Source organism: Onychomys torridus, chromosome 4 (assembly GCF_903995425.1).
Source record: "Onychomys torridus chromosome 4, mOncTor1.1, whole genome shotgun sequence".
NCBI lineage: Eukaryota > Metazoa > Chordata > Mammalia > Rodentia > Cricetidae > Onychomys > Onychomys torridus.
Genome location: NC_050446.1, coordinates 101,905,365 through 101,931,046, shown reverse-complemented (window position 1 = coordinate 101,931,046; position 25,682 = coordinate 101,905,365). Strand labels below are relative to the sequence as shown.

Below are 25,682 nucleotides of genomic sequence, written 5' to 3'. Positions count from 1 at the left end.
GGATCTAGGGTTTTGCTGTGAGGAAGGAGCAACATTACAGACATGGAAAACCTTGAGTAAAAACAAGAGGCAGATCCTGATCACATAAAGGATTATTACTACTGAAACTGGCTAAGAGGACGTCTTAGTCAGGAGCAATACTGGAGAAAAGACGAGCCTGGAGAAACCACAGAGGTTAAACTACATCAGTAGGAGTTGGGGATGGGGGTGTTGAGCATGGTTGTGTCCTCATTAGACATGTACTTTAGAAAGAGCATTGCGATGAACAGCAAGGGCTTGCAAACACAGACATTCTCAGACTGGCCAATTCTCTTCTAGGGATTTATTCTAGAAATAAAAGTGAATAGTTACAGAGCTTTTAGTTAACCATTGCCAACACATCTTTATTGAAGGTTCTCTGCCAGCCAACTTCTTAAGCACATTACATATATCATCCCGTTTCATCTTTAAACAATGCAACTAAAATGTGAACCCTATTAAGCATCTACAACAGGAAACTTGATTAAATAATTTATTGCCTAGAGGCTAGACACACAATGGAGCACTATTAAAATACCCTAACTAGTATTGCTAATCACTTGCTCTCCTGAGGCTCTTGCTAAGTGCTTTTAATAAGGATAATTTAATCCCATCCACACACATCAACAGGAGAGGGACTATAGGGCATTCAGGCTTTGTAAAAGGCTGAGGCAGAATTTGAAAAAGTCTGCCTTGAAGCTTTTACTTCTATGTTATAATTTACTTTCATCAAAGGACAGCCACAAAGTTAAGCAGATCTTTAGACTAAAATAGAAAATCCCGCAACACATCCCAACATTTTGGGAAGCTTTATATGCATGACTGAAGTTTCATGGAAAACAAGTATGGTGACATATATCTGTAATGCCTGCACTTGGAAGGCTGAGGCAGGAGATCTGCTAGCTTTTTCAACCAGGGTAGGCTATAAAATAAGACCGTATCTCAAATGCAATAAATGTAAAAACAAAAACTAGGGAAAAGGTAAACTGCAAACAATTCGATGGAGTGAGTCATCACATGGACTTCTAGACATATGATGGTTGGTGGTGGTGTCGGTGGTTGGTCCTAAAATTGGGGAATAGTTCGATCTTTATGCATCGTGTTATTATGAATTTCAGCAGTGTATACTTCTCAGTTGTGCCAAGAAAGCTGCAGCGTTTCTCCCTCAGTCCTCCCTCCCTGGGCATACCATCCTACAGTAAATGTTTCTTTGTTCTGCGTATAAAGCTGTTGCTCATGGAGGTCAGGGAAAATGTCTTGCAGGGCTTGTGCTTGGTGTAGTTGGTACTAAATAAATGCCGATTAAGTAGGTAGATGAATACATCACAGGGAGTGGTGCTGTATTCCTTTGGCTGCAATAAAGTGGTCAATGAGCCACGGATACACATTTTCTCTTCCTTCCCAGAAGCGTGCATACTATGTCCCCACCCCACCAGGAGTTCCCCTAATGTTTGCTTTCACTGTTATTTTTAATTAAACTCCTTTTATAGGGGAAAGAATTGATGTGGTGTTTTCTAGGTAGCTCAGGCTGGTCTTGAACTCAGTATGCAGCAGTCCTTCCTCCTGAATGCTAAGATTGCAAGTATTTGCACTACCATACCCACCAGGCTCTAGTTAGACTCTGGACTGTGAGCACGTGAGATGCATTTAGCTAACTTACAAGAAGGGAGGTCGAAGAGGATAAGTCTAATGGAAATCCAAGGGGAAGTAAAGCTGCAGTTGGGAACTAGAGCTCCTTCCTTTCAGCTTGAATCAGTGTGAGCACCAGCATGTCACCACTAGTGTGAGCCACGTCCATTGGTTCTGTCTCCTGGTACCTGCCCCCTGGTCCCTGAGGCTACTCCAGTACCTCTTGATGCCTTTCTGACTCATCACCTGCATGTTGTCCCAACACTTTAAAATTCATGGTCACTACGAAGGATGTCATCTTTTCATACCAGATCATTTCTGTCATAGTTTTTATTAACAGGATACAAACTTAGACATACTTGGGAAATCTCCATTGAGTTGCCTCCATCAGATGGGCTTGTGAGCATGTTTGTGTGGGGTATTTTCTTTCTTTTTTTTCTCAAGACAGGGTTTCTCTCTGTAGCTCTGGCTGTCCTGGAACTCACTCTGTAGCCCAGGCTGGCCTCAAACTCTGGGAACTCAGAGAGATCTCCCTGCCTCTGCCTCCCAAGTGCTGGGATCAAAAGCATGCACTGTCACTACCACCACCACCACCAGGAGGAGGATGGGCCATTTTCTCAATTACAATGATATAGGCAGGCCTAGTCATTGTGGATAATGCCATCTCTGGGAAAGTAGGCCTGGGGCTGTATAAGAAAGTAGCCGAGCGAGCCAGTAAGCAGTGTTCCTCCGTGGTCTCTGCTTCAGTGTCTGCCTCCAGGTTCCTGCCTAGGCTTCCCTCGGGAATGGACTGTAACCTGTGGGCCATATATAAACCCTCTCCTCCCTGAGTTGCTTTTGGTCAGTGTCTCCTCAGAGCAAGAGAAAGCAAACAAGGACATCTCTAGTAGGCCAATTAATTTCTCACTAATTGCTAGTTACTAATGGTTTACTCACTGATTGCCTGGTTGCGATATGATCAGTGTGGTTCTAGAAATGAGGTGAAGAGTCTTATAGTATCAAAGATGGATGCCTCATTAGCAAGAGCTGTAAATGGAATGCTACTCCTCTAAAGAGGTTACAGGTTTATTTGTCTTATCCATATAGTCCTTTGTAAAGTTGCTTATGGTTTTAGCTCATTAAACATTCAGGGCAACATTAAATGTGAATATATAAATATCGTATGAATCTTACGGTGTTCTGACTCCTGGGAACAGAACTCTGCCCTGAAGATAATGGTACAGCAGACACTGCTGTGGTTTCCAGATCCATGGCTTTTGTTCTAACTCTGGAAAGAGCAGAGAGTGCCCTTGGCCTTGTTTTCTTTTGCTCTTTGTAAAGTATTGGAATGAAGGTGGCTACATTGCTCACTGGTATATGGGGTGGGGGGGGTCCTTGCCACGTCGGCCAGAAGACCCCAGGACTGCTCGTTCTCATGCCTTCTCTCCCCCCCCCCCACTTTTCCCTCACTAGTCCTCTGTTCTTCCCTACCAGGACAGCATAGGAGGGAATGGCCGCCGTGTCTCCACCTACCAGATGCCAGGTGAGGTGGACATTTTTATTTCTGAACTACTCTTATTTGATGCCAAAATGTAGTCACTTTTTCCCCTTTATCCTGAGTATCTTCCTTTATAACCCTCCGCCCTTTGGCCAATGAGGGGCTCCAAAGTAAGATGACCTTCAGCACCGTGAGCTTGTGGCTCACAAGCTGACAGAACAGGCCTGCCTGGAGGACTCTGGAATCAGTGGTTCCGTCCTGATTGTCCCTTTGGTGCAGCCAGTTATGGACTGAGAGTCAACCCCCGCACACCAAAGAGTGTTGGGTTAGGCTGGAGTTTGGGGTCCATGCTATAGAGCACCCAGAGTTAGACCCCGTCTCAAGAAAAACAAAACAGACAAGAAAGAAAAGGGCCCTAAGGGGGTGCGGTTGTGTTTTCAGACGTCGGTGACATTTGAAGATGTGGCCGTGACTTTCACAGATGAAGAGTGGAGGCAACTGGTCCCTGTGCAGAGGGCACTCTACAAGGCAGTGATGCTGGAAAACTATGAAAGCATCATCTCACTGGGTAAGGAGGCTCCCTGTGAGGAGTCAGAGCTTGTCCCCAAACCAGTGTGGGTCACATGGGCTGGAGATTGCTACCTCTCTGACACCTGAGTTCAAAGCCACCTGACAGACTAAAGCGTCAGAGAAGGTGGCTTTAAGTGCGTAGCTGGCGACCCCAGCCCTGGACAGGTGGGCTGCCCTGGTGTTAACAGCACTGGACAACCACAGGCCTACTTTGTTCAGCAGCTTGTTTCCACAAAACAGAAGGCAGTCTAGAGGATAGGGCAGAGGATGGACCTGGCTGTCCAGAGGCAGCAAGCAAGAGTTAATATGTCCAAGTTTTCTCCTGGCATGCCAGCAGGTAATGTCCTCAGTTCCATCTGGTAGACAAGGAGCCAGCCATCTTGGTGAGAGGAGATGCCTATCACTTCATGGAAGCCAGGGGAGAACAAAGAAGTACCCCCGTGAAAAGGAGAGAGGTCATCAGAGACGTGCTTGATTTTGAATATTTGTCTTAATGACAATCTTAGATACTAAAAAAGGCACTTTGTAATTATATTTATGTGACAAGGGAGAAATTAAGAGCTGTTGTTAACATCAACTGTTACTGAAGTAAAGTGAAGTCCCTACAGGTAATAAAGAACTCCTAGAAGCTTCCAGAATAAGAGGCTGAAGCCAAGCACAGTGGTGAGTATCTGTAGTCTTGGCCACTCTGGAAGCAGGAATATACAGATGCAAAAGCAGATAACAGTCACATTCATGTTGCAGATGTATATCAAAAAGCCAGTATTGGGCTGAGGATGTAGCTAAGTGGTAGAGTGCTTCCTAGCATGTGCAAGGTCTTCAGTTTAATATATGGACACACGCACGCACGCACGCACGCACGCACGCACGCATGCACGCATGCACACAGGCATGTAGAGGTCATCACCTTCCGAATTTGCTTAATCAGGTGAAGTCATATCCCAAACAGAACACATTGTTTGGATGGCATCAAGGAAGATCCTGACTTTTTGTCAGGGGCTTACATAGAAGTATGGAATTCCTTAGGTCAGAGACCAGAAGCCACAGGAAGGGATGGGTGTGGTCAGTCTGCCAAAAAGAGAACCAGTACACACCAGACTGATGCTTCTCAGGCCCAGGAAGAACATACCTGTCTCCCTTATCTCCCAAGGTGGAACCCTGTGCATGGGGAACTTAGAGCTCAGGTGTTTCCAGGAATGGGATCTAATTTTGTTCATATGGCTATGGATATGATTACTTCTAGAAATTGATCCAAAGAATGTCATAGGATTGCCAATTCATACAGCACACCAGGGGACAGTTCCTGTACTATTGTGTATTAATAGCAAAACATTAAAAATAGTAAAATGTCTTCCGGTAGGTATTTCCTAAAGTATTTATCCATACAATGTACTATCATATAGCCATTAAAACATTGTAGAAAAATTTAAATAAAATTAAAGTTTTAAATTTACTACATGAAAAGAACTTTAGTTTACAAGTCAGCAGTATTTCCTTATTCAGTTTTTTAAAGTTCTTATAACATTTCATTACATTTCTTCTTTATTTACTTGGGGCATATATGTGCCAGAGCATGTGTGTGGAGATGACAGGACAACTTGAGGGAGTGGGTTCTCTCCTTTAACATGTGGGGTCTAGGGAGTGACCCAGTTCAGCAGGCTTGGTGTACCCACTAAGACATCTCACCAGCCCCCCACTGTCCAGTCTTTAACAGCATCACATATAAGGACTTTCAGCATCAAAATGAAGAAAAAGAAAGAAATCTTAGTAGGAAGCATGAAAGGTGATTTTCCTTTTTACTTGAAGATAACTCTGATTTTCTTTCAGTGAATACAACCAACTTGTTTCCATGAAAGCAATAAACTAAATATGAGCAAACAAACAAAATTGAGTTCCCGCTTTATGCTTTGCACAGTCAAGATGATCCTTTTTTTTTTTTTTCTTATACTCACCTATGGAGCCAAGAGCCTCTATCCTGCCAGTGTCCAGATGGAGAGCTTCCATGGACTGCCTATGAATCAAGGTGGCTTTTGTCCTGGTGCCTGGCATTGGTTCCTTTCAACAGCCTCAGTCCTGACCTTCCCTCAGAGGCGTCTTGGGTCTGCATTCCGCATTTATGGAAGAATCTAGACTTAGATGCCAGGATGAAGTTTTAGAATTTTCATCACAGCAACCACCTGCCTTATGTTCCCTCCATGAGCAGGGCTTCCCGTGCCTCGACCTGACGTGATTCTTCAGTTGAAGAGAAAGGATGGGCCATGGACACAGGGTCGTCATGGATCTGAGGAGAAAGAATGGCCAGAGAGTGTCTCTCTAGGTAACCAGATCTGAACAGGATGGGCAGAGTTTGGTTTGTTTGTTATTTGGGTATGGAGGAATGTTGGGGGGTCACCCTTTTCTCAAATTCCAGTTGTCTGTTTGCTGTTGGCTTCCTGTTACTCCTCAGTTCTCTGGTTCCCCCTTTTATAATCAACATATTAGTTATCTGCACTCATCAGCTTGTTTCTCAGAATTGTCACCTTGCCTGTGTACACCTCTTTTATTTTTCTTGGTCTCTCTGCTCAGCCCACCCTCACTAAGCTATTGGCCCCACTCCCAGAGCTGTTCTGCTGTGTTCGGAGAGGTCTGTTGTAACAGCCCTTCCCTGCCTCCTCCTTTACTCCCAAGCCTTAGGCTTCCCCGGGATGTAAGGGCATCTGGGAAGTGAGCTGTGCTGTGACCAAGTGTTACCTTTACATCTGCCCTAGCATCTTTCCCCCTCTGTCATTGTCCCCCAGTCCAGAGAAGAAACTGCATCTGAGTTTTCTCTTTGCTGCAGACTGGGAGACTAAGCCTGAGATCCTAGCTGCTTCAGAAGGAACACTGAGAGAAAGCCATAGAAGGTCAAGTCCTCTCTGCCCTAAACTTGAAGTTCGAGCCCTAGCAGGTGGGGTGGAAGCAGAAAAGGGAAGTCCTAAAGCAGAGACTGGCAAGAAACCCTTTCCCTCGGACAAAAGCTTGCAGCGAAGGTCAGCCCCATCCAAGAAAACCCTCGGCAAGCACCATGACCAGGAGTGCAGGGACTGTGGGAAGACCTTCTCTGACCGTTCATCCCTCCTCCGCCACCAGAGGACTCACACCGGCGAGAAGCCCCATGACTGTCCTGAGTGTGGGAAGGCCTTCAGTCACAGGAGCAGTCTCAGCAGACATCTGATGGCCCACACAGGAGAGAGCCCGTATGAGTGCAGTGCGTGTGGCAAAGCCTTCTTTGACCGATCATCCCTAACCGTGCACCAGCGGATTCACACAGGAGAGAAGCCTTTTAAATGCAATGAGTGTGGCAAGGCCTTCTTTGACCGATCATCCCTTACTCGCCACCAGAGAATTCATACTGGGGAGAGTCCCTATGAATGTCAGCAGTGTGGGAAAGCCTTTAGCCAGAAAAGCATCCTCAGTCGTCACCAGCTGATCCACACCGGCAGGAAGCCCTATGAATGCAGTGAGTGTGGGAAAGCGTTCTATGGTGTCTCCTCCCTAAACAGACACCAGAAAGCACATGCTGGGGAACCACACCATCAGTGCAACGAGTGTGGCAAAGCTTTCTTTGACCGCTCTTCTCTCACACAGCACCAGAAGATACACACTGGAGACAAGCCATATGAGTGCAGCGAGTGTGGGAAAGCCTTCAGCCAGAGGTGCCGGCTCACACAGCATCAGAGAGTTCATACAGGGGAGAAACCCTTTGAGTGTAGTGTGTGTGGAAAAGAGTTCAGCTTCAAGTCCTCAGTTATTCAGCATCAGAGGCGTTATGCCAAACAAGGGACAGACTGACCGGGGGAGACGCAGGGGCTACACAAAGGGCCTTCCTCTAACTTGGAAGGTCTCCTTGTCATCTACAAACCCAGCATTTGCTCATTCTGCCTCCTCTGGCTGCCCTCATCTGTCCCACTTCTGCTCCACAGTGTCTGAGTAAACAGCATACCTACTGTGCTACAGAACTAATGTGGAGTGCAGAAACTAAAACGTGAATCTCCAGATTCAAAATTTTGGACAGAGGCTGGGTGTAGCTCAGTGATAGAATAGCACCTAGTAAGTATGAGGCCTGCTGTTCAATCCCCAGCACTGCAAAAGGAAGTTGGGAGAGATTGTCAGACAGCAGGACAGATGTTAGGAGGGGACTCTGCAGACATAACCTTAGGAGAACATAGGCCCCAGGAGGAGGAGGGGACTCTGCAGACATACCTTAGGAGAACATAGGCCCTAGGAAGAGGAGGGGACTCTGCAGACATAACCTTAGGAGAACATAGGCCCCAGGAGGAGGAGGGGACTCTGCAGACATACCTTAGGAGAACATAGGCCCCAGGAGGAGGAGGGGACTCTGCAGACATACCTTAGGAGAACATAGGCCCTAGGAGAGGACTCTGCAGACATAACCTTAGGAGAACATAGGCCCCAGGAGGAGGAGGGGACTCTGCAGACATACCTTAGGAGAACATAGGCCCTAGTGGGGGAGGGGACTCTGCAGACATAACCTTAGGAGAGCATAGGCCCTAGGAAGAGGAGGGGACTCTGCAGACATAACCTTAGGAGAACATAGGCCCTAGGGGGGGAGGGGAATCTGCAGACATAACCTTAGGAGAATATAGGTCCTAGGAAGAGGAGGGGACTCTGCAGACATACCTTAGGAGAACATAGGCCCTAGGAGAGGACTCTGCAGACATAACCTTAGGAGAACATAGGCCCCAGGAGGAGGAGGGGACTCTGCAGACATACCTTAGGAGAACATAGGCCCTAGTGGGGGAGGGGACTCTGCAGACATAACCTTAGGAGAGCATAGGCCCTAGGAAGAGGAGGGGACTCTGCAGACATAACCTTAGGAGAACATAGGCCCTAGGGGGGGAGGGGACTCTGCAGACATAACCTTAGGAGAATATAGGCCCTAGGAAGAGGAGGGGACTCTGCAGACATAACCTTAGGAGAACATAGGCCCTAGGTGGGGAGGGGACTCTGCAGACATAACCTTAGGAGAGCATAGGCCCCTTGTCACTGCACTTGAAATAGCTGCAGGCTATTATGAGAGGGAATGTCACAATTGTGGGAGAAGACCATTTTCTCCAGAAGTTTCTATAGCTTTTAGTCCTGAAGCTTTTTGGAACGCAGACCTTGTTTTTTTGTGCCCTCATTTAGCCCTCCTTGGACTAGTAGTAGTGGTAGCCCTTTCTAGGCACTTATCTGGGCCAACACTCAGCAGAGGGTTCTGGAGGGCTGGATTGACTGACCTCTAGGTTTGTGAAGCAGGGCTTTTGCTTGCTCTTTCAGATGAGCACACTGAAGTTCAGAGAGATTAAGTGATATACTCTGGGTGACACAAGGTGAAGCCAGGTTTCTTAGTTACTTTTCCATTGCTGTGTAGAGACATGATAACCAGGGCAACTTATAAAAGAAAGCTTTTAACTAGGGGCTTGCTTACAGTTCCAGAGGGTGAGTCTGTGACCATCATGGCAAGGCACATGGCAACAGATAGGTAGGCATGGTGCTGGAGCAACAGCTGAGAGCTCACATCTGATCCACAAGCAGTAGGCCAAGAGATAAGGATAGACAGACAGACACACTGGTCTTGGCATGGGCTTTTGAAACTTCAAAGCCCACCCCCAGTGACACACCTCCTCTAACAAAGCCACACCCCCTAATCCTTCCCAAACAGTTCCACCAACTGGGGACCAAACCTTCAAATAATCTGGGGGCGACTCTCATTCAAACCACCACATTCCACTCAAGGACAAGATCGGCTGGTCTTCGTGCTGTGAAACAGATCCTTTTGCTATCTGAATTTCACAGATGAGCACACTGAAGTTTAGACAGATTAGTAACATACCCTAGGCAACACAAGGTGAAACCAGGTCTTTAGTATGGGTCTGCCTTCAGCGTTTCTATTAAGCACGCTCTTAACTTTTGTCTTATAATTTATATACCTGAATTATCTTCTCAACTGGATTGTAAGCACTTGGAGGTGTAATTTAATAGATCTCTGAATCTTACACAGTGCCTTGCAAACATTAGGTTGCTCAGTAAATGTTTATCTAATGAATACCAAACGTTTTCAAACCCTGTTTGGGTCCACCCCCTTTCTGAGTTTTCACAATCCAGCCTACAGCATCCTAGTCAGCCTACAGCATCCTAGTCAGCTTATAGCATCCTAGTCAGCCTACAGCATCCTAGTCGTCACTTCCAAGTTCTATTTCTTCTTTCTTCACTGCTCAAGAGGTCTATACTAAGCTGTGGTACAGTGACAAAGAAGCCTAGATAAACAAAGACCTGTGTCTCTCATCTGGTGTGTATCATTCTGTCCATTCAATCTGTACCACGTGGGACCCACATATTATGAATAAGGAAGGGAAAGCTAAAGGATATTTTATCATCTAGGTGCCATTCCAGTCACTTCTAGAGTCAGAATCCACACCTGAAGGCTAGGGACACAAGCAGGCACCTTGATATTTGGAAGACACTAGAAGCCACCACATTTTACACATCACTTAGCTTAGTCTATGTGAAAGCCACATGACCCCTTTCTGCCCGTTATTCCAGATCTAAAATAGCTCTCTATTTAATAAAAGAGCTCTAGATACTTAAAATCTTCTTTAATACACTTCCCCATCACCAAACTTCAGATCCTGGGTGTTGCAGGATATTTGATCACACTGTGAAACTTTGAGACTGTGTTAATAAAGTTAACCTTGGAGCAAGAGGCAGAGCCAGGTACTAGCTGACAAGAATTAGCCATAGAGCATATGGAGGACCTGGGAAGATGGATTGAGATGCACACAGGAAGTCGGATGGACTTAGAGATTCGCAGTTCTTTTTGGGTTTGGATGGTATGGAGAGAAGTTATCCTGCTGGGTCTCCGGCAAAAAAGAAAGTTCAGCTGGTTGCTTCTCTGACCTGGCAGGTTTTCACCCCAATATCTGACTCCCGAATCTTTATTGACTTGGTAAATAGAACAACTTAGATAAAAGCAACACCTGAGTACCCAAATGCTTCTATTGCCTAAGTGAAACTGTATTTTTATTGTATTAAAGGTCAGGTATGAGGCAACCGACTTTGGGAGTCTGTATTCCATTTTTGCAAGGTAAGGCCTGGAAAAGGGCTTGTGTATTCCAGTTGATCAGAGTGGAACTGAGAGGAAGCAGAATTGCCACATAGTCCTCTCCCATGCAACTAAGCATAAATTCATTTTGATCTCTCTTAAAGCAGAAAAGTGTCAGGGAATACATTGTATGTGTGTATTTTATATAATTTATAAGCAGCTTAAAAATTCCACAGGAACTGTGTGTAAGATAATATGTAATGTTTCATAATGTCAAGTAAAAACTAAAGGGGACTATTGACACACATGTCTTTGACACATCTAAGAGTTCTGAGTCTTTCCTTGTTCAAACAAATTGTGTATTGAGTATTGTATTTGTTTAAGACGCTGTCATTATCAATGAGATCAGATTGGGGCAAATCCAGAATCCTGATGGACTTTTGGGGAAAGTGACTGGAAACGGTGGGGAGGTCAATCCATAGCTTCCTTTTGTAAAGTTGCTCTGCACTCCCAGAAGCAACAGCAATCTCTGGTGATTGTAAGACCTGCCATCAGCCCAGGCTATTGGCCAATGCAACCTATGGTCACTAGCTGTGCAGACCCCTCAGTTTTTCCTTTGTTCTTTCCCCTTTATAGCCTACAGCTACTACCTCCCATACCCAAAAGCAGCTTTTACATCTGACTTTCTTTTCTTTTTTTACATCTGACTTTCTTTTCTTTTTATTTTTCTTACTTTTTCTTTTTTTTGGGGGGGGGTAAGTGGTCAGGCCTGGTTTACTGATATTTTCCCCGAACTGGTAACACATCCACTCTTTCTCATTGGTTTGCCGCGTCTGTGCGCATGAACCCTGACAACGTGTTCGTAGTCCAGCCAGCATGGAGGACACTTGGAACTCCGAAGAAGCATTTTGTTCTCGGCCCACTGAGAAGGGGAGAAGTAATGAGAAAAGGGAGTTTTGATCTAAGAAGCATTAGATCTAAGATTTGGCCATTATATTGAAGAGATGACATTTGACATTATGGTTTGTTCCCAGATACGTGGATAGATCAAATTTTGTCCTCTGTAAATATGAACTGGCTATCAAATTGGCTAGTTTCCTGTAGGAAGATAGGTGAGAATACACTAGCTGAAGATTCATCATCTACAGAGTCCTAGAGCTCTTGTAGGTATATTGTTACAGTTATATATTGTTATATATCATTTTATATATATATACATATATAGTTATATATGTAGATTTATATATAGTTAAATATGTTATAGTTTTATATGTATATATAGTTATATATTGTTATACATAGTTTTATATAGTTATATATAGTTATATATTGTTATAGTTCAGGGGAGAAAGTAGCAGACTACCATGCATATAAACCCTAATTTCAGTCCTTTATCAGCAGTGACCAAGAGGAGGCTCTTGTCCCCAAAGAACTCTCGGCACTGAAGTTCTGGTATACAATGTGGGCAAAAACCATAAAAATACCATTGTCAGGTATAGGTCAGGGGAACCTGGTAACATCTGTTTTGGTGGAACACAGTTGTTTTGGTTATAAAAATGGGCCATGGTCTGGATCAAGGAAACATCTTGAATGTGGTGATGTTAAGGGTCTGGAGTTGCTCAGAGATTTACCATGACAATAAATAAACTTTAATGAGGAGGGGCTTTTGATTTAAGATACTGGAGTCCATGTGGGGCCAGGACTGCACCTGAGAGCATTCCCAAGATGCAGTACCTACCTATAACAGCCCAGGGCATATAAAAGCAAAACTCACAAGATGGTATATATTTTGTCTACATGTAGGCAGAGTCTAGTTTTTAACATAAATGTCTTGCAGTTGACCTAGTAATCTTTTTAAATAGAGTAAGCAAGTTTGATTACAAAAGCAGAAACAGCAGTTATTCTTATGACCTACTATCTTGCTAGAACAGCAAATTTTACAAGATCAGTCAATTTAAGAAGAGTTTTCAATGTCTGGGAAGAAGTGGGCTGCTAGGGTACAGCCTGTATAAGTTAGGGGCTTAAAATGTTGGAGGAATGTTTTTTCTTCTTGGTCTCTCAAGCATAGTAAGTCTTAAATGTAATGTTAACTGTCGCATTGACAAAGGCAGAGATGACTGTTCAAGGGGTAGGGACTGAAAAGCAGGAGCCAGGGTAAGATCCATCAAGGAAGTGTTCCCTTGGCCATTCCAATGTGGTTAATAGTAGTACAGTTCAGTAACACTTGTTGGAACCTAGCCATTTCTGAGTTGAGGTCATTTGTAGCGTTGAAAATCCACATTTCCTTACTCAGAACAGCCGGGCAGAGCATCTCTAATTACATCACGTAAACCGAGGTAAACCTCTGTCCCTGTTACAGCAGCCCTGTCACCGAGACAACCTAAACAAGCCCTGTCTGGCTCCACTTGCTTTGACTTCGTTTTAGTAGTCATTCATTTGGGGAGTGGAGAAGTAGACCTCCCCAAATGTATCACTGCTTTGGTGCCTCTCGTCTGCTCCATACATAAGTCTCCATACACAAGCCTTGCAATCCCCAGATAAGATGGTCTTCGCTGGCCATAGCTTACACTTTCCTATTTGCCTGCTTTCCAAATAAGTCTGCACACAGACACACACACACAACCACTTATCCCCAAATTACTAGTTTTTTCAAGCAAGGGCAACTGAAATGATCCATGTGAGCTAATCATTGACAACCACACTAATTAAGCCAATTAAAAGTTTTGAGTTCTGGGCTGAAGGTGGCTCAGTGGTTAAGAGCACTGGCTGCTCTTCTAAAGGTCTGGAGTTCCAATTCCCAGCAACAACAGGGTGGCTCAGAACCATCTATAATGAGATCTGATGCCCTCTTCTGGCCAGGAGGCATACATGCAGGCAGAACACTGTATTCATAATACATCTTCAAAAAAAGTTTTGAGTCCTTTTATAATGGCCAGACAAAGAGTGAGCTTGTGCCTCTGAAGTCTCCTGGTGTCCAAGCTCAGTGTTATAGTGTTTTTAAAGACAAAACCACAACATCAGTGCTGGCAGAGAGAGATGTTAATATTACATTACTGAGGGAATCCGGGCCTAGTAATATCTGCTTTTTTGTAGAGTTCAGCAGTATCTTCCAGACACTACAAATACATCTGGGCCATGGTCCAGGTCATGGACAGTCCTAAAAGGATCACCCAGGTGGATGTGGCTGTTGGTGAGAGGCTGAGAAGTGTCTAGGCAGACACAAAATAAAGTTGGGACCTTAGTCATTTCACAAATATTCCCAGTTACAAGCTTTGGCCCAGTAGATAAAAGTGCCAGCCACCAAGCTGGACTCATATACAGTGGAAGGACAACCTAGTCCGGCAAGTTGTCTTTTGACCGCCACACGCACTTTGTATCATACCTCCAAATAAATAATGAATAAATAAATGTGCTGGTTTTGTTTGTTTGTTTGTTTTGTTTTGTTTTGTTTTTCGAGACAGGGTTTCTCTGTGTAGCTTTGCGCCTTTCCTGGAACTCGCTTTGGAAACCAGGCTGGCCTCGAACTCACAGAGAACCGCCTGCCTCTGCCTCCCGAGTGCTGGGGCGTGTGCCACCACCGCCCGGCATAAAAGTGTTTTTAAAATTTAAAAAAAAAAAAAGAAAAAAAAGTGAAAGTTTGGTCCAGGCAAACAGCCCGGTAGGGGATGCATCCAGGCATTTCCCCTTAAAGCCGAAAAACGGGCAGCCTGCACGGGTAAGGGGCTCGATCCTCCAGGATACAGACACCCAGAACGAGGGTCCCGCGGCACGCGGTTTGGTGCGCTGAGAGCACAACGCCTGCGTCGAGGGACTGACTGGAAGCAATGCAGAGACACGTGCATGAACCCTGCGAAATTGAGAAGGTTTAGCGCTCGTGCAGGAGGAGAAGAAGGCGCCCCCGCGAGGTCCTCTGGGAAGTGGCGTGCGGAGTCGAGGTGCTATGTGCAGAGGAATTCTGGGAGTTGTAGTTCAGTTGGGCAGCCAGCTGGCGCGGCTCAGACAAGGGGTCTCAGATACCTTTGCAGGCGGTGAGAGGACAGCTTGGCATGGAGGCCGAGAGCGGTCCTCTCCGAGTTTGCGGAGCACGCTGAAGGATCCGGGTGCGCCCTGCCTCTAGTTGCACCTTAGCGGCGTACTCACGCCCTTCCCCGGCGGGCGGCAGGGCGCGGGCGGTTAGACAGCCTCGGTGGAGCCCCGTCCAGCGCCTGCTGGAGTAAAGCGGAAGGAGCCCGTGGCTTCCCGTTTCTGGTCCTACTTTGGGGTTCTGAGGGAGAGCCAGCTACGTAGTCCATTGGTCGGCTCGATGACGGGCAGCCAGCCCTCCCTAAAACCCACCACTTCGACAGTTCGGCTTCTGACGCCGGCTTGCTTTTGTCGTCACGGGAACTCTGTAAGGAAAGAGACCCATTTTGGCAGATAGGAAAAGCGGGGATTTGAAAACTCTCAGGTTTTATTTAGAATTCTTTTTGTTTGGGTTTGGGGTTTGAATTGTTTTTTGGATTTTAAAAGTTTTAGATGTTTCCACACAAATTGCATCTGAAAAGCCAGTGAGTGGTCAAAAAGAATAAAACTAATTCCGTCTTCATTCATCCCTTGAGCCTGGAGAACAACAGAGATGAATCATTAAGTGAGGCACAGGTCTATGCACAGAGCTCTTTATTATTTTGACTGAGCAGATGGAAGAGAACTATATATTTGTATAATGTATTCAGATTCTCATAGGACAGTTCTACTGTAGTAAGTGCAAGGGTGTACAGGAGGAACCTGAGATAGAAATCCATATTAGCTGTCTTCTTTCGGGGGTGTTGTGGGATTGTTCCCTGTATTAACTTTAGGCAAGGTAGCTAGTGCCTGGGGGCTGGACTAATTGCCATGGCTCCTGGTCTCCACTTCTAGGCTCCCTTTCTGAGGACTCACCTTCTCCCAGTGCTGGAAAACCAAAAGAAAATGGCATAACCAATGTGTTCCCGACTCTTGGGAATCAGGTAAGTCTGTATGTTCTTTTCTCAGCGTGCATATGTTTTCTTCTCTTCTTAAAACTTGCTCTGCCCAATTTGCTAGACCACTGGGGGCAGCCTGGAGACTGAGTAATGACCCTTACTGGAAATATTCCTCACTTAGAACTTTGCTTCCCAGTATTGCTTCTTGGCCATCCACTTTACTGTGCATGTTTGCCACTCACTACTGTAAATGGCTGTGTGAGATGCAAAGTACTAACAGCCACACACCCTGTCTCATGGTGTTTACTGAAGCAGGAGACTATAGATACATAAAATAAACAGCATGAAGGAATGTGGGAGGCCAGCTCCCACCTTTTAAAGGATGAGAGGAGAGAGAGATAAGCAGCTTTGAGGTAGAAAGATAGCGGAGAGGAGAAAGACAGAAACACAGGATAGCTTCAGGAGGAACTGGATCAAAATCCAACAGCCCCGTGAGTCTCTTCAAAAGGGCTTTTTTTATAACAATGCCAAGGGGTGGGGGGAGGGGCTCCCCCTTGCTAGATCAAAGCACACCACGCCGCCAAGTGTAGACCCTTCCAAACACCTGGTAACCACACCCATAGTCAAATCATCCCTTACGCAGCCCTGCTGGGTAAAGCAGGCTCAGACTCTCGGACCCTGAGTAAGTTCTCACTAGGAAATCCCTGTGGGTCTCTACAAAGGAACACATTTATAAATATGATTTTAAATGCAAGAATGATGGTCTCTGACAAGTTATTAATGACCCTGGAGGATATCTATCAACTAGACTGTTTGAAAGGGGTTTAAGATAAAAGTTCATTTTGAAAAACTAAGGAAGGTAGTTGGTAATTGGAAAGCAGAATACAGGGATATTCCAAGAGAGAACAGCTTGTTTGGAGGAAAGATGTCTATAAGTGATTGGAGAGATCAAGGAGTGTGTGTCATTGTGGGATGAGTTAATGACTAAAGAGGATGTGTTATATAGCCAGATCACAGGGGGGGAAATCTATACTGTGCCTTACTCCAAAGCTGCATAGGCCATGTGAACATTTTCAGAGTCCCAGCAATATAAAACGTGTCATAACTGATTGGAAAGAAATAATAAGGATATCTCTGTAGAATCTGGAAGACTGGCAGTCCTTTTGTATAGGTGCTGGCAGAGCTTGTCCACATCATACCCAGCTTCTGGGAAACATTAAACCAGGTATATAGTTGCCGATGATGGTAGATGCCATAAAACTTCAGTTCAGAGGGCTGGAGAGAGGCTTAGTGGTTAACAGTACTTGCTGTTCTTGCAGGGGACCTGGGTTTGGTTCCCAGCATCCACATGGCAGTCCACATCTTTGTCTATAACTCCAGTTCTAGATCTGACATCCTTTACTGGCCTCCTCAGGCACTGGGCACATATATACATGTCATCAAAATACTCATACATAACATTTAAAAAGAGCAACAAGACAATCAGACATGAATCCTAAAGTCCTTTCTTTGCATGTGACTTAAGGGCAGAGAATGAGCATGATGCTGCAACCCAAGAGGCAAGCTGTCTGCGGAGGAAAAACTAAGTGAGATCTGGTGTGAGTAGTGGTCAGGTGAGATCTGGTGTGAGCAGGGGAAGCCCTCGGGAATAGGCAGCAGCATACATTGAGCTGCACAAGGCTATGTGACACACATTTCCAACAGCTGAATGGCAGCCACCACCCGGGGACTTAGAAGGATGAGTCTAGGAAGAAGAGTCAGTGTGGGGCCAGGCCCTGCTTATCAGTGCTTTGTGGAAAAGGACAGGGGCATTGGGGGAACTTCATGATTATATGAGTTGAGTAAATCCATATTCTGTGGCACATGCAGCAAACATGTTTGTTCATCTATTTATTATTATAGGATTTTTTGAGACAGAGTTTCTCTGTAAAGCCCTGGAACTGACCTAGAACACCTCTGTAGACCAGGCTGGCCTCGAACTCATAGAAATTAACCTACTTCTGCCTCCCTAGTGATAGGATTAAAGGCGTACGCTACCACTGCCTGGCAAGCATGTTGATTTTTAACATATAATGGACTGGGAAAGAAAAACTAAAGAGAGAAGCACTTTCTCTTTTATGAACTCCCTGTGTTTTAAAAACCATACTGCAAAGAAAGTGTGATACTTTTTGGCCCTCCCCCTGAATAAATAGTAAGCAGCTCCACAGTTCTTTAATTCAATAATATAGAAACTAGACTCTCCTTGCCTTCAGGTTTCGAATTTGAAGGTGCTGCATATGGGTAACAGGAATTCTGATGCAAAAAGATGTAGTTAGAGTTTTCCTGTCTGGCCCACAGTCAGGACAAATCTCTCTCACCCGCCAGTCCCACGTCGCTCAGACCCAACCAAGAAAGCACACAGAGACTTATATTGTTTACAAACTGTATGGCCATGGCAGGCTTCTTGTTATCTACTTCTTCTATCTTAAATTAACCCATTTCTATTCATCTATACTTTGCCACGTGGCTCGTGGCTTACCAGTACTTTACATCTTGTCGTGGCCACGGCTGGCAGTATCTCTCTCCTCCGCCTTCCTGTTCCCAGCCTTCTCCTCTTCCTTGTCCCGCCTACCCTATCCTTCCTGCCTGGCTACTGGCCAATCAGCACTTTATTTATTTTAACCAATCGGAGCAACACATTTGACATACAGAACATCCCACAGCAAAAAGACAAAAACCAAACCTGTGGAACACAAATATGCCAGAGTCTTAATGTTAAAAGGGACATGAGAGTCATTTTGTCTACCCTTCCTGTCATTCTCCTCCACTATCAGTGGTTCTTTCTGGAGGTGGGGGAGTCTCTGGCTGGAGGCCATTAGTAAGCATTGATGTACTTGGCTTTTCAGGACTTGCCAATCAAGAATATGGCTGAGGCTCTCACCCAGTGGGGAAAGCTGAGCCCTTCTCAGGGAGATGTGCCTAAGAAACTCAAGAATCTGGTTTTGCTGGGTAAGGATGGTGCCCCTCTCCCTGTGAGTTACCTAGCTCAATACCTTACTGCTCTGAGGCTCTTAGTTCCAAAGATTCTTAGTCTTTGTAAGTCCTGACAGAGCCCCTGCTTTTTGTTTCTGGTTCTACTTAGACTACTTCTAAAATTATTATAGCCTATATATTATATTCTATAGTAAGTACCCTTTTCTACTCCCTAGGCAAGGATATCAAGACAAAGCTCTGGTGAAGATAACTCTTAAGAGAATAGGTATTTATTTTTATTGTGAGGTTAAAAATGAGTGATTTAATGGTTCTGAACTCAAACTCTCTGCTGGCTAGTCTTATGTAAACTCGATATAAGCTAGAGTCATCTGAAAGGAGGGAACCTCAATTGAAAAAATGCCCCCCATAAGATCTGGCTGTAGGGCATTTCCTTAATTAGTGATTAATGAAGGAGGACCCAGTCCACTGTGGGTGGGGCCATCTTTGGGCTGGTGGTCCTGGGTTCTATAAGAGAGCAGGCTGAGCAAGCCATGAGGAACAAGCCAGTAAGCAGCACCCTTCCATGTCCTCTGTGTCAGTTCCTGCCTCCAGGTTCCTGTCCTGTTTGAGTTCCTGTCCTGACTTCCTTAGGTAATTAATAGTGATGTGGAAACATAAGCCAGATAAACTCTTTCTTCCCCAAGTGCTTTGGTTATGGTGTTTCATCACAGCAATAGTAACCCTGACTAGGCCAAACCCCATATCAACATTTCTACCTTCTTCTAAGCACTGTTGAAGAAATCCAAAGCTGACCCCTCCCTGCTCCCTTTCTTCTCTCCTTCTTCCCCATTTCCCACATCTTTCCTTAAGACCAGGGAGCCATCAGGGCATTCTTTACCAGACCCCTTTCCTTTCCTCGTGAACAGGGCTTTCAATTTCCAAACCTGATGTGATCTCTCATTTGGAGCACAGGGAAGAACTAGGGAGGAATACCTCAAAAGCAGCCAGTCCAGGTGAGTGACTCTTGGAGACAGTGGGCATATAACTCAGATTGTCATGTAAATGTTTGTGGAGAAGCCTATTGGGATTGCCTCTACCCATGGAAATGCCACACAAGTAATGCAAAGGCCATCAGGCTGTTAACTATCTCTGCTCCCAGCCTTCTGGGCAAAAAAACAGGCAAAATACATCTTTCCCTTTGAAGAGACAACCATCTATGTTTAATATTCCTGGTTTCCCTAATGCATATCTGTGAGGGCAGAGACCTCTGTGCCTCCTACATTACTTGACTGTCATTTTTCACATGCTGTTTTATATTTACAGTATAATGATTTTTTTATGTCTTAGTCCACTGATTATTGGATGGTTTCTGTGTTTTCCCTATCCAAACAGAGGTAGCATGGCATTGTGGTTCAGGGTACAGACTTTGAAACCAGTTGTCTGGGTTCAAAGCTGATCTTAGGTAATTAGTATTTCTGTGATCTCTAAAGAGTGGGTTACCCCCATTGTCAGTCAAGTGTTCCAGCTATAAAATGACAGCTCTTCACTCACTGTGGTTAGTTAGGTTCAAGAAGGATAGAAAGTGTTTAAACAGCACCCACTATATGCTAAGCAAATGAATGTTATTGATTAACTATGGTATTTTTCAATGATGTCATGTTACTTCTGTCAAGATGGATTATCACAATAAATTACTAGCAAATTTATATTTCTTTGGCCGTATCCTTGTATAATTGAAGAAGCATTGTTTTGCTGGGTTCTTCAATGAGTTGCTAACTTTTCCAATGCTATGTTTTTCTACATTCTTCCAACGTCTTTATAGTTTCCTGCCTAGACATGTTTACTTCTCTTGAATCCTTAACAGAAGGCAGGCATGTCTCTTAGTATCCTCCATTAATCATGGGCTCTCTACAGATACTCAGAGCTTCAGTTCTTCATTTCCCTTAGCTTGACATCTATTTGCTTTTGATCTTCTACCTATTTGTCCTTTAAGATTTCAGGCACTTTGCAGAGTATGATATGCAATTTATAACATTTAGAGACATGGCTGAATATTAAATACCATCTTTATTAGCCTATTTTGTGTTGGTATAGCAAAATGTTCAAGGATAGGTACTTTGTAAGAAAAGGAATTCCTTTCAACAGTTCTGGAAAATGAAGAGCTTTGTGACACATCTTAACGGCTCTGGTCAGAGCTTCCTTGTCTACATGACAGTGTGGCAGAAAAACAGAAAGGAAAGTAGTCATGTGCAGAAGGGACCAGGTGTATAGGGTAGTCTCATTTTATAACAGCCCATTCCTGCAAGAATTAATTCACTCCTCAAAACACCCTTCCCAAACCATTGTCCCCTGATCTAATACATACCACTAGTCCTCACTTAAAAGTTTTACCACCCAACACTGCTACACTAGTTATCAAGTTAGCACATGAACCTTTGGGGCCACATTCAAACTGTATCCACATGATAGCACTTAGAAGCCTGGGAGGATTTACAGTTATTTTTAGCAATGAAACTTGCCTCTTGAACTCTTATCAGTACATCAGGATTTTGACACAGCTACCCTGACATGTTGGGAACCAATCTGAGCAAATGGAACTGTGACCTGCTCTGCACACACTGCTCTTTTTCTTTCAAAAAATGTAATTCTGTCTGGTTCTTTGTATTTTTTCTGATGGGGATGATAGTAAGCAATCAGAGATTATCATGTGTTTTTTAACTACTAAGCTTTATAATAATTTGAATGGTGGAGCCATACAACATTGAATACTAGCTTCTAGAATTTGTGTCTTATTTTGAAACAGTGACAACAAAGGTGTGTGAGTGTGTGTGTGTGTGTGTGTGTGTGTGTGTGTGTGTGTATGTGTGTGTGTTTGTAAGAGGATTGATTTTGAAAAATTAGTTTTTAGTCACAATTAAGACATAAGAGCATGGAAAAAGATTAGACCAAGAAGGAAAGCTAAAGATGGTCTCTCTTCAGGTATGCAGTCAAGGGCTCTGTGGGTACAATGAGTCTGTGGGTACAATGAGTCTGTGGGTACAATGAGTCTGTGGGTACAATGAGTCTGTGAGTACAATGAGTTTGAGTACAATGAGTGTGGGTACAATGAGTCTGTGGGTACAATGAGTCTGTGGGTACAATGAGTCTGTGGGTACAATGAGTCTGTGGGTACAATGAGTCTGTGGGTACAATGAGTCTGTGGGTACAATGAGTGAGTACAATGAGTCTGTGGGTACAAGTGAGTCTGTGGGTACAATGAGTCCTGTGGTACAATGAGTCTGTGGGTACAATGAGTCTGTGGGTACAATGAGTCTGTGGGTACAGTGAGTCTGTGGTACAATGAGTCTGTGGGTACAATGAGTCTGTTGGGTACATGAGTCTGTTGGGTACAGTGGAGTCTGGTGGGTACATGTGAGGTCTGTGGGTACAACTGAGTGGGTACAACTGAGTCTGTGGGTATAAATGAGTCTGGGTAACAATGAAGTCTGTGTGACCATGAGTTGGGTACAATGAGTCTGTGGGTACAATGAGTCTGTGGGTACAATGACTCTGGGTACAATGAGTCTGTGGGTACAATGAGTCTGTGGGTACAGTGAGTCTGTGGGTACAGTGAGTCTGTGGGTACAATGAGTCTGTGGGTACAATGAGTCTGGGTACAATGAGTCTGTGGGTACAATGAGTCTGTGGGTACAGTGAGTCTGTGGGTACAGTGAGTCTGTGGTACAATGAGTCTGTGAGTACAATGAGTCTGTGGGTACAATGAGTCTGTGGGTACAATGAGTCTGTGGGTACAATGAGTCTGTGGGTACAATGAGTCTGTGGGTACAATGAGTCTGTGGGTACAATGAGTCTTGTGGCTACAATGAGTCTGTGGGTACAATGAGTCTGAGTACAATGAGTCTGTGGGTACAATGAGTCTTTGGGTACAGTGAGTCTGTGGGTACAGTGAGTCTGTGGTACAATGAGTCTGTGAGTACAATGAGTCTGTGGGTACAATGAGTCTGTGGGTACAATGAGTCTGGGGTACAATGAGTCTGTGAGTACAATGAGTCTGTGGGTACAATGAGTGTGGGTACAATGAGTCTGTGGGTACAATGAGTCTGTGGGTACAATGAGTCTGAGTACAATGAGTCTGTGGGTACATGAGTCAAGGTACAATGAGTCTGTGAGTACAATGAGTCTGTGGGTACAATGAGTGTGGGTGCAATGAGTCTGTGGGTACAATGAGACTAGGTACAATGAGTCTGTGAGTACAGTGAGTCTGTGAGTACAATGAGTCTGAGTACAATGAGTGTGGGTATAATGAGTCTGTGGGTACAATGAGTCTGTGGTGTACAATGAGTCTGTGGGTACAATGAGTCTGTGGGTACAATGAGTCTGTGGGTACAATGAGTCTGTGGGTACAATGAGTCTGTGGGTACAATGAGTCTGTGGGTACAGTGAGTCTGTGGGTACAATGAGTCTGGGTACAATGAGTCTGTAAATACAATGAGAGTGGGTACAGTGAGTCTGAGTACAATGAGTGTGGGTACAATGAGTCTGTGGATACAATGAGTCTGTGGGTACAATGAGTCTGTGGGTACAATGAGTCTGTGGTACAATGAGTCTGTGAGTACAATGAGTCTGTGGGTCAATGAGTGAGTACTGAGTGGTGGTACATGATCTGAGGGGTACAATGAGTCTGTGGGTACAATGAGTCTGGGTACAATGAGTCTGTGGGTACAATGAGTCTGGGTACAATGAGTCTGTGGGTACAATGAGTCTGTGGGTACAATGAGTCTGGGTACAATGAGTCTGTGGGTACAATGAGTCTGTGGGTACAAATGAGTCTGAGTACAATGAGTCTGTGGGTACAATGAGTCTGGGTACAATGAGTCTGTGAGTACAATGAGTCTGTGAGTACAATGAGTGGGTACAATGAGTCTGTGGGTACAATGAGTCTGTGGGTACAGTGAGTCTGTGGTACAATGAGTCTGTGTACAATGAGTCTGTGGGTACAATGAGTCTGGGTACAAATGAGTCTGTGGGTACATGATCTGTGGGTACAATGAGTCTGTGGGTAGTGAGTCTGTGGGTAAAGTGAGTCTGTGGGTACAATGAGTCTGTGGGTACAGTGAGTCTGTGGGTACAGTGAGTCTGTGGGTACAATGAGTCTGTGGGTACAATGAGTCTGAGTACAATGAGTCTGTGGGTACAATGAGTCTGTGGGTACAATGAGTCTGTGAGTACAATGAGTGAGTACAATGAGTCTATGGGTACAAATGAGTCTGAGTACAATGAGTCTGTGGGTACAATGAGTCTGTGGGTACAATGAGTCTGGGTACAATGAGTCTGTGGGTACAATGAGTCTGGGTACAATGAGTCTGTGGGTACAATGAGTCTGTGGGTACAATGAGTCTGGGTACAATGAGTCTGTGGGTACAATGAGTCTGTGGGTACAATGAGTCTGTGGGTACAATGAGTGAGTACAATGAGTCTGTGGGTACAATGAGTCTGTGGGTACAATGAGTGAGTACAATGAGTCTGTGGGTACAATGAGTCTGTGGGTACAGTGAGTCTGTGGGTACAATGAGTCTGTGGGTACAATGAGTCTGTGGGTACAATGAGTCTGTGGGTACAATGAGTCTGTGGGTACAATGAGTCTGTGGGTACAATGAGTCTGTGAGTACAATGAGTCTGTGGGTACAATGAGTCTGTGGGTACAATGAGTCTGTGGGTACAGTGAGTCTGTGGGTACAATGAGTCTGTGGGTACAATGAGTCTGTGGGTACAATGAGTCTGTGGGTACAATGAGTCTGGGTACAATGAGTCTGTGGGTACAATGAGTCTGGGTACAATGAGTCTGTGGGTACAATGAGTCTGTGGGTACAATGAGTCTGTGGGTACAATGAGTCTGTGGGTACAATGAGTCTGTGGGTACAGTGAGTCTGTGGGTACAGTGAGTCTGTGGGTACAATGAGTCTGTGGGTACAATGAGTCTGAGTACAATGAGTCTGTGGGTACAATGAGTCTGTGAGTACAATGATTCTGTGAGTACAATGAGTGAGTACAATGAGTCTGTGGGTACAATGAGTGTGGGTGCAATGAGTCTGTGGGTATAATGAGTCTGTGGGTACAATGATTCTGTGGGTACAATGAGTCTGTGAGTACAATGAGTTTGAGTACAATGAGTGTGGGTACAATGAGTCTGTGGGGGTACAATGAGTGAGTACAATGAGTCTATGGGTACAATGAGTGTGGGTACAATGAGTCTGTGGGTACAGTGAGTCTGTGGGTACAATGAGTCTGTGAGTACAATGAGTCTGTGGGTACAATGAGTCTGTGGGTACAGTGAGTCTGTGGGTACAATGAGTCTGTGGGTACAATGAGTGAGTACAATGAGTCTGTGGGTACAGTGAGTCAGTGGATATAGTGAGTCTGTGGGTTCAGTGAGTCTGTGGGTACAGTGAGTCTGTGGGTACAATGAGTCTGTGGGTACAATGAGTCTGTGGGTACAATGAGTCTGTGGGTACAATGAGTCTGTGGGTACAATGAGTCTGTGGGTACAATGAGTCTGTGGGTACAATGAGTCTGTGGGTACAATGAGTGAGTACAATGAGTCTGTGGGTACAATGAGTCTGTGGGTACAATGAGTCTGTGGTACAATGTGTCTGTGGGTACAATGAGTCTGGTGGAGGGTCCAGTGAGTCTGTGGGTACAGTGAGTCTGTGGGTACAATGAGTCTGTGGGTACAATGAGTCTGTGGGTACAATGAGTCTGTGGGTACAATGAGTCTGTGGGTACAATGAGTCTGTGGGTACAATGAGTCTGTGGGTACAATGAGTCTGAGTACAATGAGTCTGTGGGTACAATGAGTCTGTGGGTACAAGTGAGTCTGTGGGTACAATGAGTGAGTACAATGAGTCTGTGGGTACAGTGAGTCTGTGGGTACAGTGAGTCTGTGGGTACAGTGAGTCTGTGGTACAATGAGTCTGTGGGTACAATGAGTCTGTGGGTACAATGAGTCTGTGGGTACAATGAGTCTGTGAGTACA

General features: G+C 44.8%; 1 protein-coding gene and 1 long non-coding RNA gene across 5 annotated transcripts; both read left to right on the top strand.

The window, feature by feature from the left end:
• The first annotated feature begins 3,136 nt into the window (after positions 1–3,136).
• Positions 3,137–9,108, top strand: Znf2 (zinc finger protein 2). The gene is made up of 4 exons (XM_036186403.1): positions 3,137–3,169; positions 3,566–3,692; positions 5,898–6,011; positions 6,513–9,108. The coding sequence occupies exons 1-4, from the start codon at positions 3,137–3,139 to the stop codon at positions 7,502–7,504; spliced, it is 1,266 nt and encodes a 421-aa protein (XP_036042296.1). The 3' UTR covers positions 7,505–9,108.
• A 5,726-nt stretch (positions 9,109–14,834) lies between these two features.
• Positions 14,835–19,632, top strand: LOC118583132. Of its 4 annotated transcripts, XR_004944823.1 has the most exons (5): positions 14,835–15,147; positions 15,654–15,742; positions 17,223–17,310; positions 18,583–18,685; positions 19,576–19,632. It is a non-coding gene; the product is annotated as an uncharacterized LOC118583132 (long non-coding RNA). The 4 variants fall into 4 exon arrangements; XR_004944822.1 differs by lacking the exon at positions 17,223–17,310; XR_004944825.1 differs by lacking the exon at positions 17,223–17,310 and having other exon boundaries at positions 15,146–15,204.
• Positions 19,633–25,682: the final 6,050 nt, after the last annotated feature.